General features: G+C 48.7%; 1 protein-coding gene across 3 annotated transcripts in view; it reads right to left on the reverse strand.

Moving 5' to 3' along the window:
- Positions 1–20,075, reverse strand: part of LOC135811906 (mucin-3B-like) — a 29,021-nt gene that overhangs the window by 6,130 nt on the left and 2,816 nt on the right. The window contains exons 5-11 of one of the 3 annotated variants that reach the window (XM_065325150.1): positions 18,643–19,014; positions 18,319–18,486; positions 17,246–17,771; positions 16,438–16,515; positions 9,320–9,880; positions 6,317–6,355; positions 3,924–4,040 (exon numbers count right to left, since the gene is read on the reverse strand). In XM_065325150.1, coding sequence (XP_065181222.1) covers positions 3,924–4,040; positions 6,317–6,355; positions 9,320–9,880; positions 16,438–16,515; positions 17,246–17,771; positions 18,319–18,486; positions 18,643–19,014 — 1,861 coding nt within the window. The remainder of the gene's footprint in view (positions 1–3,923; positions 4,041–6,316; positions 6,356–9,319; positions 9,881–16,437; positions 16,516–17,245; positions 17,772–18,318; positions 18,487–18,642; positions 19,015–20,075) is intronic. The other 2 variants (XM_065325151.1, XM_065325152.1) reach the window with 2 other exon arrangements.

Here is a 20,075-nt window from a genome sequence, read left to right on the forward strand (position 1 = left end):
TGAATTTAGGAGTCAACGCCGTCTTCTATATCAGCTTTCACAGGCGTCTGCTTTTCTCAAAATGTCGTCGAAGTCACACGGATAGCTTTGCCAAGTCATGGCCTTGGGAATGAGTCTGTGTCGATGTCGTTTTCGTCACATCGCGATATCGTTAGAGTAAATTGCATCGCAGCTCAAAGAAATTGGGCACGAAACGAATTGGGACCCATCCCGCTCGTCAACATATACCACACTTTCGACATGTCCTCTCTGACTCCATGTCGATACGAGGAAGAACTCGTTTGTTGTAAACCAGACGTACATGTACCGACGTGAGTGAGTTGTCATTTTTCATGCTTTCGCGCGGATTATTTCTTCGAGTTCACAGTGAGTTTTTCCAGCCAGCTCTCGAGCGCGCATACGGTAAGACGGCAAACTCCCCGGGCGATCGCCAGGATTGCTAATCTTTTTGAAACTGACTGTAGTGGTCAAGCCCCCACTCCTCGACGAGGCCATCCGGATTTTCGCTGGTACTGGTGTTTCCATCCAGGCAGATGGATGCCGCTACCTTGGTGCAGCCATCGGGTCATCCGCGTTTGCCACGCAGTACGTGCAGCAGAAGGTCGAGGAGTGGGTCGCACAGGTCCAACGGCTGAGTGACTATGCCCGCTCTCAGCCTCAAGCTGCGTATGCCGCGTACACCCATGGCCTATAGAGTAAGTGGACCTTTCTCTGCCGAGGCATGCCAGCTATGGATGAGCACCTGCTTCCACTTGATGATGCTGTGTCCAACATGCTGATCCCTGCTCTTCTGGGACGACCGGTGAATACCCAGGAGCGCAGCCTCCTTGCTCTTCCGTGTCGCTTCGGCGGTCTCGGGCTGCCCCACCCATTGTCGCGAGCCTCCCAATATCAGTCTTCTCGAGACATCACCGCGCCCCTGACAAGCCGTATCTTGGTCCAAGATATGGAATTAGGCACCGCCATTGACGATGTACGCGCTGCCAAGAAGCAAGCGAAGAACACAGTTGACGCCTCAGTTCGGGCTGATGCTGTGCTTCTTTCCTCATCTGTGGATACTGAGTTGCAGCGGGTCATTGCGCTAGCGTCGGAGAAGGGAGCTTCTTCCTGGCTGACCTGTCGACCCTTGAAGCGGCATGGCTTGACCCTCACCAAGGATGAGTTCCGCGACGGAATCCACTTGCGCTACGGCTGGCTTCCACAGCGACTGCCATCATCTTGCAGCTGTGGAGCCACATTTTCAGTCGCTCACGCTTTGTCTTGCCCCACAGGGGGTTTCCGTCGGTGCGGCACAATGAGGTGCGTGACCTCACTGCCCATATGCTGAAGCGAGTGGCTCACAATGTCTCCGTGGAGCCCCACCTGCAGCCGGTCACTGGGGAGCAGTTCCGGTATCGCACCGCTATCCAGACTGAGCAGGCCCGTCTCGACGTTGCGGCAAGTGGCATCTGGGGTGGCCGGTTTGAGCGCACCTTCATCGATGTGAGGGTTTTCAATCCTCATGCGACCTCAAACCGCGCCACCTCCATTGCTTCCTGCTACACCAAGCACAAGAAGGAGAAGCGGCGCTGCTACGAGCAACGTGTCCGCGACATAGAGCATTCGTCGTTTGTTCCGGCCATATTCTCTACCACTGGTGGTTTGGGCAAACATGCGGAGTCGCTCTACAAGCCGATAGCTTCTCTTCAAGCCGCGAAGACTGGAGAAGCATACAGCTGTGTTATGTCTTGGGTTCGATGCAAATTGAGTTTTGCCCTACTCCGGTCCAGCGTGATGTGTTTGCGCGGATCCCGGAATCTTCGGCCGGTGCAGTTGGACTCACCTCCCACCTTGGCGGTTGCTGAGGCGGGCATTCGCATTTGATACCATTTGCCTCTGGTTGTGCCTGTATTGGCTTCGTCTGTGCTCTTTTCATCCTACTACTAGTAGTTTTCAGTCCGCTATCGGGCGGCTGCACTCCAGCTCTGCTTTGCACTTCTCTTAACTTCTTTTTCCTTTGACTTGATCATTGGTATTTTATCATAACTGACTTCACACATTCTGGCTTGCACGCGTGCCCCCTTTCACGAACCCGGACAATCTTTTCGGGATTGGTCTATTGGCGCCCAGCTAGTGGCATCATTCCCCACGACCCTGAGATCGTTTTCGTTTTCGCCTTGGCTTCGAATCTTGCCTTCTCCACACGTCCTCGCCATGGATATGGCTCCGCTTTGCTCCATCTGCTCAACCCTGACATCGGAGCTCCAACTCAGGTGAGCCTGCTTTTTCTGCCCTGCGTAATGTTTTGTACCTTGTACGTAGTTCTCCTGGTACTAGTCTTCGATTTGGGATATTCAAATAATTGTTTCGCTTCGTGGCATAAGCCTTTTGCGCGTTGTACAGATGCACGAAATCCCGTAGAATCCCGTAGAACCTAATGGGTTTTGAATGTGCAGGACCCTATTGTGTTTTCTGCTATTTCCACTAAGAAATGGGCCCTGAAGGCATTTCAAACGAAAACCTTTTCTGACAAAGATCTAGCTAGTCATTAGTTCTAACCAAATTGAAGAAGCTGGAATAGGGATTGTTTGCCCTTAGTTATGAGGCTAAAATTGGTCAAATGCGCATGCATAGCGCACAATGAACACCCAATCGGTTCCGTACACACCTACGCCCTAGTACTGAACTTTGTACATCTGTACAACGCGCAAAAGGCTTATTGAAGTCCCGTGTTGTTCTCTTGTATACAAGTACCTCGTTCGAGCCTCGCTCCTGGTTAGTACTAGTACATGATTGTGGCCCACGTTGTGTGTGCGGTGTTTTGAACCAGTGTACATTGTCGCCCTCCGGCCTCTGGCTGTTCGAGTAGTCGTGTGCGCTGTGTTTTCACACCGTCTGTTGTCAGGGCTGTCGTGCATGCTCATCGTGTTGCTTGGTAGTCAGCAGGGAGTCGTACTCAAACTAGGGAGGTGACACGGCACAGAAATCCGTGTCACAGGGGTTGACTCGCACCCGTAACCCCTCGTTGTTATTTTTGGAATAGTTCAGTCCAGTCCAGTCCGAAAGGTCATACTCGGATCGACTCACCTTCCCCTGTATCCGTAGGCGTGTTCAACGTTGCTGTTCCTCCTTGTGGTTTTTCTTGTCTGAATTTTGGCTCATAGTATTGCTGAGATGTTTGCGTCAGTCCGTGTTTCTTTCTTTCTGTGTGTTTCTCTGTGAGTTTTCGTAGCCCCATCGGCTGCGTGATGGTTTTCCGGACAACTCCTGTGCTGTCAGATGACTGGTCACCCGGTTCAGCTGCCGCGGTCTTCGCAGTACCGTCGGTTTGCCTTCGCTTCGCACCAGGGCGAGGTGGTTGTTTTCCGGGGGCCCACGCCTGGAAGTATGGCGGTTCCCTCTATGGGTGGGCCCAGTCTGTTTTCTTTCCACCCCTTTGCTTTGGCTTTTCCCCCGTTGTCCGGAGTTACTAATGTATCCTACTGTTTTAGCCCTGCGTATCCGCATGTGTATGTTGTTCACATTTGATTTCTTTTTCTCCTGTCTTTCTTCTCATTTTTTCTCTCCCATCCTCAGGAGAGGATGCATTTTTTTTCATGTGGCCGTATGTTGTCCCTGCCCTTTTGGAGGGTATGTGCCCCTTTTGGCACGTGTGTGCTGGGTACGCGTGGTCGGTGTGCGGACTGCGCAGGTTGCGCATGCCTGCATATTATTGTACGCATTCTTGTTGTTTGTGGCCTTCTTCTTGAGACTCTCTTTGGAGCAACAACAATAATCTGTTCTCTGAGTGTGGCGTACGTGTGATAAGAGATATCGAGAGTAATCGGAAGGGCTATCGTCGAGGCATAACACCCCCCGACGACAAACGTGCCTTCGTCGCTTTCTTGTTCCTATGGGGAATACAGATGGAGACAGCAGTGTCGGTTCGTGTTTTAAATGCTCACCTTCTCATGCTTTCTCGTCTCGCTTGTCCTGGTCCTCGGCACATGCTGGAGTAGTCCTCATGCTGTGCACTGGGGTCGTCTTCAAGTTGTATGTTGGAGTACTGTCCATGTTGTATGCTGGACAATGGAACATGGAACAATAGATCGTGAGAAATACTAGTAGCTACATTGTGTACTGTAGAACGGTTAATTTTTAAGGGGGAAATATTTAGAGATTTCCAAACCAGCTCGGTTTTGCAACAACAAATTTTGACACCGACTTGCAGTCTCAATTAAAAAAAAAGACGACGCAGAAAATGGGAACCTGAAACGATGTGGGTTTCACTCACAAGCTTCCCTCTCCAGCCGTCACTCTCGGAGCAGGGCAAATGTAGGCACGCTTCCATTATGTCATCGCGTATCTGGACCGCGCTTGGGATCAGCAGGTCAAATCTGCGATCGCAATCATTTGTTGCATAAGCCACGGATTGCAAAGAACCTCTAGAGGCGGGCTCGAAGAGCCCATTGTTTCAGGCACCATGATCTTGTGTCGTCTCTCTACTGACTCTCTAGATGTTACGACTCCCTGCTGGTCACCAGACCTACCGTATTTCCGGAGTATAGGCCGCACTGGAGTATACCAGGGCCTGCTGGAGAGCCGGGTCACGCGCCCGGCTGGGGAACTGCACGACCTGGCTGAACAGATAGCACCGGGTCCAGTCTGACCCGGCTGAAAAATGTCTCAAACTGACAATTGGATTCCTAAAATACCGGTATTTTACGACTCGCGGACCCCATCTGTTGCAAATCTAGCGCAACCGTAGATCTACACACTACAGTCTACAAGCGACAGAAACTCGGCTACAACTGGGGTCAACTGGTTCTAGCGCGATCTGGCCAGCGGCGAGCAGGAAGTCAGGACATTCAAAGTCGATGGGGCAGGCAGTCAAAAGCGTAACTTTGGCTATAGCTTTTGACGCAGTTGCAAGTTTTCAGCCGACTGGTGATTTGGACGATGGAGCCCGCAGCGAAGAGAAAAAGAACTCACGCTTTCCAAGACTCTTGGAAGAAAGGTCAACTCTGGCTTAGCCCTTGGCGGATTTTGCCGGCATAATATTTGGCACAATCTTGGGATTTCGTCAAAAAATTATGCTCCGGCATAATTATACGGATTCCAACGTGTAAGGTCGGCATAATCTTTCGGTTTAGACAAAAATGATGCTTAGGGGCATAATACAGCTTTGTCAGAAAGCCTGCAGATGGGTTTTTTTAAATACCTCAGTTACGACTCCTTGTCATAGCCCTTGGCGGATTATGCCGGCATAATATTTGGCATAATCTTGGGATTTCGTCAAAAAATTATGCTCCGGCATAAATATACGGATTCCAACGTGTAAGGTCGGCATAATCTTTCGGTTTAGACAAAAATTATGCTTAGGGCATGGCCGTGTGTGTATGCGTGGTTTCTCAATCCTCTATGTACAGCGTGAATACATAGTGGAACCGTGCATAATTCAGCATATTTGTTGGCATAATTGTGGCGTAATCAAAAGCATAATTTGACGATTGGCCGAGCATAGTCCGCCAATGGCTACCCTGGCTGGACTACGACCATGCCAGTCTATCCATGTCGTGCGCTTTGTGCAAGACGCATTTCCAAAGGAAGACGAGCGGCGGTGGATTTGGTCGCGATGCGTGGTTGAAAGGTAAGAACTCACTGCTTCGAATTATCGGCATGCTTTGGAAGGTTGCCGACGCCTAAAGGTTGAAGTAGTAACCGAGAACGAATCTAGCAAAGGACACCGTGATGCTGAAGCTGCAGCGAAGATCCGTCAGTCCGTGGCAAAGCAAGGCGGATTCTTTGCTCGTCAAGCGGTTAGACTCCACAAGGTGCTGCAGGCACCCCCCCAGTGCTCTATTATGTGAACATGTTCGTCCTGCTACTAGCACTAATAATTATTAGAAAACAGAATTCCTTTGTTTAAATTGTTAAATCAGAATCCAATGGAACTGCTTTGCATTCTTCACGTAATGTCGTTTACCTTCTACGTTTGCGGACTTTGATAGTTCGCCTTGTTCTCTAAAATTCCCGATTTCCGGTAATGAATTCGCCTTTCTGTTTTCCTGCATTTTGAGCAGGCTTTTTGGTTGTTTTTCTGCCGGATGATCTGACCCTGCTGGCCTGCATGCGCCAGGTACACTCTGACCGGGCTGTGTTGAATGTCTAGAGCAGGCCCTGTATACGCCGCACCCCTCATTTGGTGCCACGGAATACAGACATCTACCCTATTTATCACGGTGAATTTGATCATCGGAGTGTAAGCCGCACCCCCTTTTCTTGGGTGAATTTTGAGTGTTCAAGTGCGGCTTATACTCCGGAAAATGCGGTCATGACTGTTGCAGAAAGTGATTACCTGATATCTGCTACGGGTTTCTCCGACACATTCCTCTCCCTGGTACAGAAATAGGACAGAGCACAGACAGCAGAATATAGCTCGCATTGCAAACTAAGGTAAGTTCCTTATTTTACTCTGTGTGTGTGTGTGTGTGTGTGTGTGTGTGTGTGTGTGTGTGTGTGTGTGTGTGTGTGTGTGTGTGTGTGTGTGTGTGTGTGTGCCAGCTAGTTCGGTTGGTGGGTACACTTACGCCTGATTGTGTTGGGTCTGTTGCCAATTGGCTCGGCTGCTTGAAGGTGTAATGTTGTACCTACCACCTTTTGGACTGCTTCTGGCTAGATTAACTCTTGCGTAAACAATGGTGCTAGTGAAGCTTATATCCGATCCACTCTGATTTAGCCACCCACACTAGTCGCAAGTACATGTATTACCTCCACTGGGGGCAGGGGTAACTGCAGTTGGATCCCGGGACGGATACCCTGATGTCGTCAATCCTTTTCCTGCACCTTGTCCTCACCCACTTACTGAGGTGTGGTGAGCCCATCACGGTGGGATCATTTTCAAATCCAACCAGAGTTTTGGGGATTTCAGGGGGTGTCGGCCGTTGGGCGGCCCAATAGCCAATTGAGTCGTCTTTCCAAGATTCCTTTTGAGTCTCTCTCCCCTCTCCGGGGGAGACCCACGTGACCAGTTTTGGCAGTGAGCAACACGTACAAGTGTGTGTGTGTGTGTGTGTGTGTGTGTGTGTGTGTGTGTTTGTGTTACTGTGCTGCATATGCACACAGCAGAAGACCACCCCTGGTAAAGCTCAAATGTACCCCGCCAGTGCTTTGAGTCACAGAAGCTGAGAAGGGCACACCAGTAATGTAGCAGTTTCGAACTTGCTGGCACCCTCCAGGTTGCAAAATAATTGAAAATAGCACTCTGCCGCGAATCTCACTTTACCTGGCATACTCTAGCAGCTGAGGCGCGGAAACTGGTTCGTCAACCAGCCACTAGAGCTACCGCTACCCACAGTATCATATAGTGTGCAATCTCCCAGCCACTACTCGTACTGATGCACACGGTATCACACAGTGCGCAGTTTCCCAGCCAATAACTTACAGAATGCTCTCAGCACTGCTGCCCATCAGACTTTGCGTCAGGCTATTGCCTTCCAGGCTATTGCGACGCGGTGCAGACCGGAGACCATCACCAATACCTGCACAGCCGGCGCCCAGGTTTGCAGCTGCTGTTGTTCTGTCCCTTTTGGAAAACGCGGCCAATAATTCAAAATTCAGCGGCATATTCCGCGGGGGAAAGGTGGGTTTTCTGCGGCATTTCCTGTGGTAAAATCAAAAATCTGCAGCACTTTCTGCAAGTTTTCACCCTCCTTGTAGAGGATATGACAACTAGTTGCATGAAGGAGCACTTTTCACACTATCCTTTGCAGTCACAAACTGACTTGAGAGTGAAGAATCTTGGAGAACCTGCACTCACCTACACTGGCAAGAGCATAATGTACTGAAACAGATCGCAAAGTAGTTTTTCTGCTGCTTTCTGAGTAGTAATTTTACTAATTTACCCTAAAAAATTCAATTTCCGCGGGAAAAGTGTGGATTCCGTGATTTCCGCGGATGATGGCAATTTCTGCGAAATTTGCCGCGACCACGGAATCGCGTTTTTCCAAGGGGACAGGTTGTTGTTGCTGCTGTTGTTGCTGTTGCCGGTGCCGCCCCAGTGCTGTGAAAATGAACGTAACACCCAAATTGAAATTTAATTTCCCGACAGGTGACAGCTGAATACGATAGTTAACTGTAGTAGCCCACAATGAACAGACATCGATAATCTTTTTTCGAAAGTCACAATGTGATCATCAACAGGAATGCAGTGATCATCAACAGGAATGCAGTCGACTCCTCACAATAACGAACACCGTTGTGCAGGAGAATTATTAGTTCTGTATCGCCGGAGTTCTTTACAACAGAAAACACACTCAGACCATACAAGCAACACCTCAGGACTAGCATTTGGGCCATGGCAGTATGATTGCACTTAGTTTACATGCGACCCTACAAGATATAGTTTGGTATAAACGAAAACCATTCCCTATAAAAGGGTCAATTTTGTATGTGTTCAAACAGGGACATGGAAACTGGTTCGCTAATAATTATCCCGAAATTCTCTATATACGAGTTTGTTATGAGTGGAGCTGGTTCTATGTTGTAGAGACGGATTGGCCACTCGAATTCCCACATCTACATTTTTTGCCACGGCTTGTTTTTTTTTGCATAGGTCTGAATATCAGGTCACTAAAAGCTGGCTGTATTTCATTCTGCCAGTGTCGCTCTGAAGCTAGGAATGACACGGCGTTGTGCACCGTACGCCTCTAATTCAGACTCCCCAGATCCAGCCACTCCCGTCTACCGGGCACGTTTTGGAATCAGTGTTTGTGTTTTGAGTTACGGGCAATGCCTAGTTACCGGCAGTGCCCGGTCCCAACTTTAGTTTTATTCCAAGCTACCCCTACCGGAATTTCCGGGAAAATCAAGGAAACCTCGCTTTCGTCCCTGTATACCGGAAAAGTTACATCTACCGGATTTTCGAAAATGTCCGTCAACACCTTTTTTTGTTGATTTTCAGTGTTTTGGATGCTCGCTCGCAGTGCTGTGCCCAAAACGAAAGTCTAGCGAGCGAGAACTTTTCAGTTAGCGCATGAAAAAGTACTTTTTTGTCGTACATGCTGTACTATTTTGCGAATGTTTTGTGGTCATGGTGACGTCACTATGATGTCATATACAATATTTTATGACGCAAAAATTGCACATCAAGGAAAAATGGGCAAAATCAAGGAAAAACGTCATCAGTGTCAAGGAAACTGTTTGCCAGGGATTGTTAAGTATGATTACATGGCTGGGGCAGCCAATGACCACTTTGCGTGGCGATTGCAGGGTTTTTAATAACTTTTTACTTTTTTATAGCCAACCACGGCTACTTGCCTGCACAAGAGGAGTTCTACTGTACAGTCGGCCGCACACTCACCCGTCAGCGACTGAAAGAGTTGAATATATGTAGTTGTCCGAAGACCAGGCGGCTTCCTTGGCCAACGCTGCCGCCTGAATTTCAACCGGCGAGGCAGCACTTCTCGCCGCCATGTCTGGCTGTGTTCTGGAGTACAAGGACCCATTTTTCAGAGTGTCGTAGTCGAGGAGGGCTTTGCGGCTGGTGCCTTTGCCCAGTCTTGGGATTAAGTACCCATTGCCCGGCCGAGAGAACGTGCTGTATATCGTATCGGAGTGGTGGGCTCTGCCGTATTCTTCCTCGTCTGCCAGCGCAACTGTGGAGAGCGTGCCGGGACTGCAGTCGGCCGTGCATGCCCCCGAGATGCTGTTGTCCAGGCTGACTTCACCGTACGCGTAATCGCCCGTGGGACTCTCAAACTCCAGCTGGCCTGCCGCCACCGGTGTCAATGCACCGCGTGGCGTGCCCACCTTCGACAGCGTTCTTCTGGCCGCGTTCGTAGTCACGACAACCTCAACGTCGCTGAACTGATTGCGGAGATAGGAGTGCGCCGGCCATGCGCTCTCCTCGCCCATGTTGTTCCTGTGCACAACCAACAGCAGGCGAGTCAGAACAGTGCAAACACAGCAGGCGAGTCAGAACAGTGCAAACACAGCATGCATCTTATACCTACACAGTGCGTTTCAAAAAGATTAGCAATCAGGACTTGATCTTACAAAGTGTGAAGATATTAAAGGGAAAATTTGAAAACAAAGTACATAGAAGGGCTTGTTAGGGCGCACATTGTTCTGTGAAGGTTTCGGAACAATTGGACCAGCCGTTAAGGAGTTAGAATTTTGGGCAGGTTTCTGGCCTCTTCCCATGGTTTAGAATTGCCCTGGAAGCCATTAGCGCTTTTTATCAAAACCCACGATTTATCTTTGCCTTCTTGGCCTTGTGGTTATGAATGCTGTCTGCTGACTATGAAGTCATGGATTCAAATCCCAACCGATCTTCAACTCAAACTCTTTTTTCATTGTTTTGGCGATCAAGCTGGTACAAGTCAAAGAAGGTGGCTGTTCCAAATAACTTGTTGTTGCTGGAGCTCGCGCTTCCTGCCGGCCAACTGACACTTGACTGGCTCACAACATGTTGGAATGTCGTCTGGCGGGGAATCCGCCCTTTCCGGCATCAGGAAGGATGTTGCCAAGCTGTCTGCTAGACTTGGGGACATTGCGCAGTCAACACAAAATATGGTTCATGCGTGCATTCAGGAGCAGGCTGAGCGCATGGCTCGGGTGGTTAGCGTCATTCTGCGAGGCGTGCCAGAAAATGTTGCAGAGACATCTACCCAGCTGGTGCAGACAGTTCTGAGACTGATCCCAAATGGGCTCAACCCGCGGGATGTGCTCAGCGCCGAGTGACTGGGCAAACCGAGGATCAGACGGCCAATGAGTCATCAGGACCGAGCAAGCCTCGCCTGGTTCGAGTCCGCCTGTCAAGAGCAGGCAAAGATCACCTGATGCGGAACAAACATCATGCAGCCCTTGGCGACAAACAAGTGGACGTGTCACATGATCTGACCCGTGAAGAGCAGGGCAAACGTAACGATGTGTGGCCTACATTCCGTAAGCTCCGGGAACACAACATTCGCTGTATGCTTCCCAGGTACACCATCATGCTGAAGGGGAAAGCAATGACTGATGAGGAGATCGTTCAGGCCTTATCACGATCTGCGTAGGGGTGCGACGGTGGTCGGAGAGCGGACATGGCGGGCTCTAACACGGTGAAGAAACAGCCCAGGAACCAATGGGTCCTGATGAATGCATTGCTCCGCAGAAAGACGAAGGACAACGGTGAAGGAATCGACCACAAAGGAGTCTCTCTGGTTTTCCAACAAATTGTCACTGATCCTGACAGGTCGTCACTTCAGTATCCATTCGGTCCACATCGCCCAACCGTCAATGTTATCCATACCGCAGCCTACAGTCACCAACATCTTGAAGATCCTTCGAACTCTGAACGTGCACAAGGCTCCTGGGCCGGACAGAATACCCTCGATCCTGTTTAAGAATTGCCATGAAGTCCTAGCAGGCTCACTGTGTGCAATATTCAAGGCATCCATTGAGGAGAGCAAGTTTCCAGTTTTGTTCAAACACGCATCCGTCAGAGGCCTTTTTAAAGGCGGAGACCGCTCAGAGCCGCGAAACTTCCGACCCGTCTCTCTCTTGCCCATTGCTAGCAAGGTCCTCGAGAAGCATGTATATCATCAGCTCACTCACCTCCCACTGGAGTACCCCAACATCATCCCGCTGCAACAATTTGCGTACAGATGGCATTACTCATGTGAAGAGGCTCTGGCTGTTGCAATCGACAGCTGGCAAAGGGATCTCGATTCAAAGAAGGTCGTTGGCGTCGTTCTTGCAGATGTAAGGAAGACAGCGTCAACCATCAGCGGCTACGGAACGAACTTTTTTGAACTCTGGAGTTAGTGATGCAGCTTTGGCATGGTTCAAAGATTATCTGAGTGACAGGACACAGCAGCTCATAGCGCCGGACAATCTGCCTCATGCATCGTGCAGCCAAGGAGCGCCGCAGGGGTCTGTATTGGGCCCAGTGCTATTCAGCATTTACGTAAGAGGCCTTCCTGGATGTGTGAGTGACTCATCTGTACTTCAGTTTACTGACGACGTAAGCATGTCTGCAGCTGGTGACACTACTGAAGAAGTCGTGGACAAATTGAACGGCGATCTTATGAAGTTTTCAGATTATCTGAAAGGAAAGAAAAAAGGAATCAAATCCTGCTAAAACGAAATTCATACTGCTCCACCTCAAGACCACCGATGTCCCGATGTCTGCCTTTGTCACCATTGATGGTGTCCATGTTCCCCGCACACAGTATGCTCACTACTTGGGTATTGTACTTGAGTACAGTCAACTTTGCGAATACAGTGAAGCTTGGTTATAACGACACCCGAGATGTAACGCCAAAAAAGTCCTTATTTGCGATCTGTCACTATATCCGATCTTGGGATTTCCAACACAATATGCACACCAAAACGCGGCAAAATTAATTTTCTGCACAATGGTGCTTTTTTCAACTGAACACAACAAAGAGCAAGCCCTATCTGATGTCTATTACATAGCTACAAGTGATCTTAATTATCAAAGTGATTTCTCGAAGAAAGAAGCATGGCAAATGTTGCGAAAATCCGTCGCAGAAGATACGGAAGCTGCGGAGGGAGGGTAAGTGCGCACTACACCTGTACACAGTACACTTATTTTACCGTCAGTAGATCTACGACATGTATATGTCGACACTCCTTCAAAGTTTCCGGGCGTCGATGTACACTGCACTGCACTGTACGATCTTGTGCACCCGGCCAGCGGCAAGTCTTGCACTCGCGGCAGCTGTGAAAGCCAGAATCGATCGTACATCGTACGTCGCAGTCGTGAGAATGTCGTTATATTGACCCATTTTCACACTACGGTGCATGACAATTTGGTCGTTATTCTTGATTTGTCGTTATTCGAGTTGTCGTTGCAACCAATCTTTTTTGTACACAAATCAATACAAAATTGCTGCTGCCATGGATTTTTCGTCGTCGTAGCTGATCTGTCGTTATAACCAATGTCGGTATAACCAAGCTTCACTGTAACGACATTCGGCGGGGCATCAGAAAAGTGTCCTTATTCGCGAAGTGTCCTTATATCCGAAGTCCCATTTAAATGTATGTGAACCCATATTTTGTATAGTATGACATGCATATCAAAATGAAGCTCTTTTCATGCTCTATGCCAATGTGTACTTTATTTTCATATTACAATTGAAAGGAACTATAAAGTCAATATGCAAGGGAAATAGATTAAAAACTTAGCCCTTTGGAGCCATCTACAGGGACATGTATGATGATTACTGTACAATCATGTACAACTACATGTACATGTACAATTAAAAGTAGTTGTGCTGATCACTCCAACTATTTTGAATAAAATAATAAATAAAAGCACCCCCCCCCCCCCCCCTTGGCTGCATCTTCTTGCATGTGTGCCGTTATCCATCGCCATGGGTTCTGACACTTCTGCATGACAGGTACTTGAAATAGCTGTCAATTTGGTCCAACCGACTACAAGCTCACACAAACCAGTGGGGTGATATTTTACATTGCAAGAAAAATGAATATAGGTGAAACGAGAGAGAAAGAAAGACTATCCGTTCATCACGGAAGGAACAACAACAATCAGAAAAGGAAAACATCGAATAACCAAGCAGCGCAAGCGAAAGCCCAAACGCTCTCCTCAGCGGAACGTGCACGTACAAGTGCACCTACAGCGCACCCGCAGCAGCGCAAACAAAGCCACCGTACTGCACTAATCTACATGCATCAAAATAAGGACACCACATGCACTCAAAAAGTAGACCGATCTGCATAAGGGTACGCGACTAGTAGCGTCCGCGTAGCCGTGCCAAATAAATGCAAATAAATCGAAACACAAATAAATCGAACCGAAAATAAATCAACTAGAAACACCGAGTGCCTGCCTGCCCAAGTTCTCAAGTCCTCAAGTCCTTTTATTACTTTATGGCACTCGTTGCACAACAGTCAAAAACCCAGAAAGTCGTTATTCAAGCAGTGAATATGACCTCGGGGCACTAAAAGCATGTCGCTATTCACGAATTGTCGCTATTCAGATAGTCGTTGTATACGAGGTTAAATGTATACAGTTTGAATTCTTTATTCTCACGATGGCACCATCGCCAATAAGAGATAAATTGATGAGAAGGTGAGATTGTGGGTGAAACAGTTGGAAAGTGATTTACATCACTTTGAACTTTACAAGTATGGGAGAGGGTGAGCGCTGCAGGAGCAGATTGAGTTAATCAGCAGTGAGCAGATTTCTTGTTTGAAAGCAGGTCGGGAGGAGACGTCACGAATGCTAGCAGGGAGGGCATTGTAGTATTCTAGGGACTTGTACAGTGGGGAGTCTTTACAGCGATCGGTTCTGGAGGGTGGGAGGTGCCAAGTGCGTGCGTGTCGAAGGCTGTACTGGGCCGTAACTTGAGCGGGGGGTGTTGAGCAAGCGTATGTGTTGTGGGGCATATTGGTATTTTATAGAGTGAGCAAGAAGGGTGAGCTTCACTTTGCGGCGAGAGAACATTGTCGGCCATTTGAGCCGATGAAGCAGTGTTGAATGATCCAGAGGAGTGTAAAGGGGGAGACGGAGGCAGTTAGATGGGACTTTGCTCTGGGCATGGAAACTCTGTCGTTATTCGCGAATTGTCGTTATATCCGCAGTCGTTATAAGCGAAGTTGACTGTACTCTAATTTCACAAATTTTCGGTGTACTTTTATTTTCGGTACTTTCGGTGCATCTGCTTCATACCTAAAATTTCAATACACCGAACAAACACTAACACACATAATCCATTAGGGAACTGCTTCTCTGTACCGAAAATTTCTGTTCACCTAACCTGGCCTTTTGCCCTCATACCGAAAATATTGAGCACCGAAAATTTCTGAAATTTGAGTACTCAAGTACTTGACACCATCAGCTACTGCTCTGTGTCTGAATTGCAAAAGAATGCTCTCCTTGGCTCGGCACCTATCCTGCGTAAGGTCCTTGATTCAAAATGCTCTGGGGTGGGTGGTGGAGTTCTTTCGGTCCTATTTTCCTCGAAAAATAGGACCGAATTTTTCCAGGCAGCTCATACGGTGAGACGGCAAATTCCCCAGGAGATGGCCAGGATTGCTTTTTTATTACAGTAAAACCGGTGACTAACGACCACCCCGTGGGGCCAGAGAAAGCGGTCGTTAGTGGCAGGTGGTCCTTAGTTAGAGGTTTGCACCGCACAACCGTATGTAAATGTGAGACAGTCCGTGCCTGGTGCAGTGGTCTGTAGTACAAGGCTGGTCGCTAGTCACGGTGGTCTTTAGTTACAGGTTTTACTGTACAGTAAAACCTGTAACTAAAGACCACCGTGACTAGCGACCAGCCTGCTACTACAGTAAAACCTGTAACTAAAGACCACCGTGACTAGCGACCAGCCTGGTACTACCGACCACTTCGCCAGGCACGGACGGTCCCACATTCAAAATACACTGTGACTAGCGACAACCTGCTGAACGCGACCAGCGACCGCCTTTTCTTGTCCCAAAGACAATTTTCGACTTGTAACTAGCGACCGCGATGTAGGAAATCAAAATGTTGCTTGAAGCTCCTTCTTGAAATTTTGCTGATTTTCCATCATGGTCCTGAAAGGAATCTTTCGATACAACAGCTGAACAAATGGACACAGGTCATTTTGACTTTGGAGTCGGTGTGGACTGCACTACACCTGTCAAAATTTCAAGGGCTGTCAAGAATGAACATGATCAGAAACGTCTTGGAGAGCGCATCGAAAGCGCTCTCTGATCGATGTTACTACTCGGAGGAGAAACGAAGACTGAGCGGCTCTGTCAACCCAGTCATACAGACGAATCGACGATGGCATGAAGGAGTTCAGAAACAAAGCTGCACCTCAAGGTCCTGATGCTGAAGGATCGCGTTCAAGCAATCGAGAAGTCACAACAAGGACAGTGGGTACGACTGATCGCATGAACAAATAATTTGAAGCCCAGCGCAAAACGAAACTTCCACAGGGAACGTTCGACTCCTGGCTTCAGAAGTAGCAGCTGAATTTGATGTCTGCAAAAAATAATCTTCTCTCTGTCTCTCTCCATCTGTCCATCTATCTCTCCAAGTGTTGTTTGACCTGAAATAAGAATGTCATTGTGCAAGTCCTGGGGAATTGTACTAGCTGCATTTTGACATACATATCATATAGTGGGACCCATATATGGTCGCGCGGTGCAAACCTCTAACTAAAGACCACCTGGTACTAAAGACCGCTTTTAGCTGGCACCAAGGGGTGGTCGGTAGTTACAGGATTTACTGTCGTACTTTCGATTACATCATTGAATCTGTATTTTATGATTGTGTACGTCCAGCCTCATTCGTCCCACTTCCAGGGCGTCCAGGGCTGTGCAAGTTGATGACGCAAATTATGCACTCTCGGTAGGATATTACCGAGCTCAGCTGGACATGTACTGCCATACGAGGCTTATGATTGGAATTGTTTCCACACAACCATGCAATACAATACTTGCACAGTGGCTTACACGAGAAAGTCAGTATTGCTCTCCTCGCTGCGCCGGTATGGTATGTTATGAGGCAATATCATCTCAATGGTTCTTCCCCTGGACAGTACACGGCAACACAAACACACACACACACACACACACACACACACACACACACACACACACACACACACACACACATACCGTATTTCCCCGAACATAAGTCACACCTTTTTACACTAAACTTCAAGGGCAAAGAAGGGGATGCGACTTACAATCGAGAGTGACATCCTACTTATGCTTGTATCGAAACAATGTGGTTCAAACCTCAAAGTTCAAAGTCGGGGTGCGACTTATAATCGAGTGCGCCTTACAATCGGGGAAAATACAGTACATACATACATGTAGCTTGCTTGTAGCCCGGGAGATGGCATGGTGTTACCATGGAAACATTACCCGATCGGGTAATGTTTCCATGGTAATACCACAATGCACCCCTTCCCTTACACACTGGGTAGACATCCCGAGTATTACATGAATTTGTACACGTGCACTGTAGATGATGACATCTGCGACCTCGGGTTTCCGGGTACTATTCTGTGCCAATCTACCCGAGGTCCTCACGGGTAGCACGGGTTCCCGATTACCCGTGCACACCACTAGTTCACACACATGCGTGCACGAATGTACACACGCTCGCTCGCATGTGCGTGCACACACAAACACACGCACACGCTCGCGTGTGCACACACACATGTGCACACACACACGCACACACACACACACACACATACACACACACCACAATGCACCTGCGCACAAACGAAACGTGCCAGATCTGGCTCACCACGGGTGACTATTGTTCAGGTCTGTTCTGTGCCGATAGTACACCACGGCCCAGGCCAGGAAACAGACGAATGCAATACTCCCGACTGCCAGGCCCGCATACATGCCAGTCTGCGGTGACGAACGTCCGGTGTGGCCAGCAGACTGCACCACTGGGGGTGGTGCGGTTGACGGGTACGTGAGAGAAGTGGCCAGTATGCTGCCTTCACCAGTGTCAGTCTGGGGGGTGGTGGTGGATGCAGCTGTTGTGCCCACACTGGGTGACAGCGGATTTGGCATGTTTCTAGGGTACGTGAAGGGCTCGACAGTTGAGGTGTCACCCATTACAGCTTCATATGTCACAGCCGTCGGTGCCGGTGCTGTGGGAAACGTCGTCGGGGCATCAGTGGCTGGGTCTGTCGCCGCGTTGATGATTGGAGCTATGGCGGGCGTGTCAGCTGATGTCGGTGATGTTGCCATGGACGACGGTGACGACAGGGTGCCTGGGGTAATGGCTATGCTGGAGTGTGATGTTGCTGTGACTGGATCTGCACACAGACAACAAACGCACACACGATTTTCTTCCGTAGTTTTAATTCTATCTGACCGATTTTGATGATCTTGGGCGAGATCATTACAATGAACACCAGCTCTCTAAGAGAGTATGCTTCGTTTCTGCTATAATCAATACAAGGAGACATATGTTTCTAACCGATACGGTGTCCCTGTTGCCCGTAGGAAACTACCCGGACCCGACACCCGAAGACAATGCTACCCGACACAGCACTATTTTAGCCAGCTGATTCGATCATCAAGATCTCATCAGTGAAGATCAGGTTATATACCAGTGTTGTAGATGCCTTTCCTCACTTGCTCCCAGCACCGTGCCATCTCCACACTTATACAACGGGACGGCGATAACTACATTTAGAAAGACTGTTTAGTACAGTACAAGACGACTACGGAAACACAACTAGACATGATGAACTCAAGACGAAGACTGCTTTTCACACCACAGCAATACACGCATGCACCAACACCACGTACACACGCCGTACACTAAAATAACATACTGCAACACCAGTATGAGCTTACTGCATTGAGGCAAGGTTGACCACTGGCTGGATAGAAGACAGGTGATGTTGAACACCTGACTGGAATTCTCGTATCCCGAGGGGCATTCCACAGCTATAACGGCACCACTGTCATCATGATAGCCGTTCGGGTATGTAAGTGACTGGGACAGACTTGGACACGACCGACCTGCAAGAGCAAGAACATATTAGTACGAACTACATGATTAGATGTGGCGTCGGCGGTAATTTGTGAAGAAAGTGGCCGCTCCAAAATAAACGTCAGGGCTCGCGCTTCCTGCCGACACACACACACACACACACACAAACACACAAACATACGTACCGTGCACACTGAAGGAGACCCTGGTGAACACGCATGCATCAAGGACAGTGCTAGCTGTGGAGCACGTGTCAGTGTTTACTGCTGGTTTGTAGCTTGCAAAGCATTGGAGTACTATTTTGGATGGAAACGACGGGTCACTGCCATTGATTGTACTGCCGTTGAAATCGAATGTGAAGCAAGCGCCGAAAAGTCCACCTGCTCCGGACTGTGCCATGTGTATGGACGAGTTGTACGCCCCATGAGATGCGGAAGTGGTGTATTGAATGAACACCGGTAGATTTCCGCTTGCACAGCACTGGAGTGAATACGAGCTGTTCTTGTACGGTGTGAACGCTGAACGGTTCGGCAGTGCATGGGTCCACTGGATCGGACCTGAGTGTCATAAATGAAAGGCAGAGAAGGCAATAGGAAACAGAGAACGCACACAGTCGTCCACGATTTGAAAATACCAGCAGAGCAGTTCAGATAAGAATGAAGCAGATCGAGACAGTGCAGAGCGAGACAGTGCAGAGCGAGACAGTGCAGAGCGAGACAGTGCATAGCGAGACAGTGCAGAGCGAGACAGTGCAGAGCGAGACAGTGCAGAGCAAGACAGTGCAGAGCGAGACAGTGCAGAGCGAGACAGTGCAGAGCGAGACAGTGCAGAGCGAGACAGTGCAGAGCGAAGCAAAGCGAAGTGAGGAATAACAGTGCGCGGCTGCACAGATGTGTCTCCTTCCCTCGGCATACTGTAATTTCATAAATTTTCGGTGTACTTTTATTTTCGGTACTTTCGGTGCATCTGTTTCGTACCTAAAATTTCAATACACCGAACAAACACTAACTCACACAATCCCATAGGGAACTGCTTCTCTGTACCTAAATTTCTGTTCACCTAACCTGGCCTTTTGCCCTCACATCGAAATTATTGAGCACCGAAAAATTCTGAAATTGGAATACCTTGTTTTTCTGGGTGCCCGCTCCTCTGAAAACTGATCGGATATCTGCCCACAGCTTGATAAAACTTGCAATGCTTAGCTTTGGAGCGCCCAAAACCCAATTGCTGCACAGGTCGTGAGGCTCTACCGATAGATTCTTGATTGTTTATCAGCCGAACGAAATCTAATGCCAAACAAAGTGCCCAAAATTGATTTCTAGCAAAACAAATCGAAATGAATATCACCTCTACGTTTTGGCCTGTGGAACCATGCCATGTAGCGTAAAACTCTTCTGTCACAGCTCTGGACTAAGCATGTGAAGACAGTTGCACACTGGTGGAGCCTATTTCCTGTCAACATAATGCACTTTGCTACCCAGGCGCGTGCCCCGTATCGGTTCCTGGGTGCCCGGAACCTCCCTTTTTTTCGCTCAAAATGCAGGATTTTGCTTCATTTTTTGAAAATTTTCCCGGGGGAGGTCCCCGCAACCCCCCCCCCTTGAAGGGCACCGCGCAC

Source organism: Sycon ciliatum, chromosome 3 (genome assembly GCF_964019385.1).
Source record: "Sycon ciliatum chromosome 3, ocSycCili1.1, whole genome shotgun sequence".
NCBI classification, from domain to species: domain Eukaryota; kingdom Metazoa; phylum Porifera; class Calcarea; order Leucosolenida; family Sycettidae; genus Sycon; species Sycon ciliatum.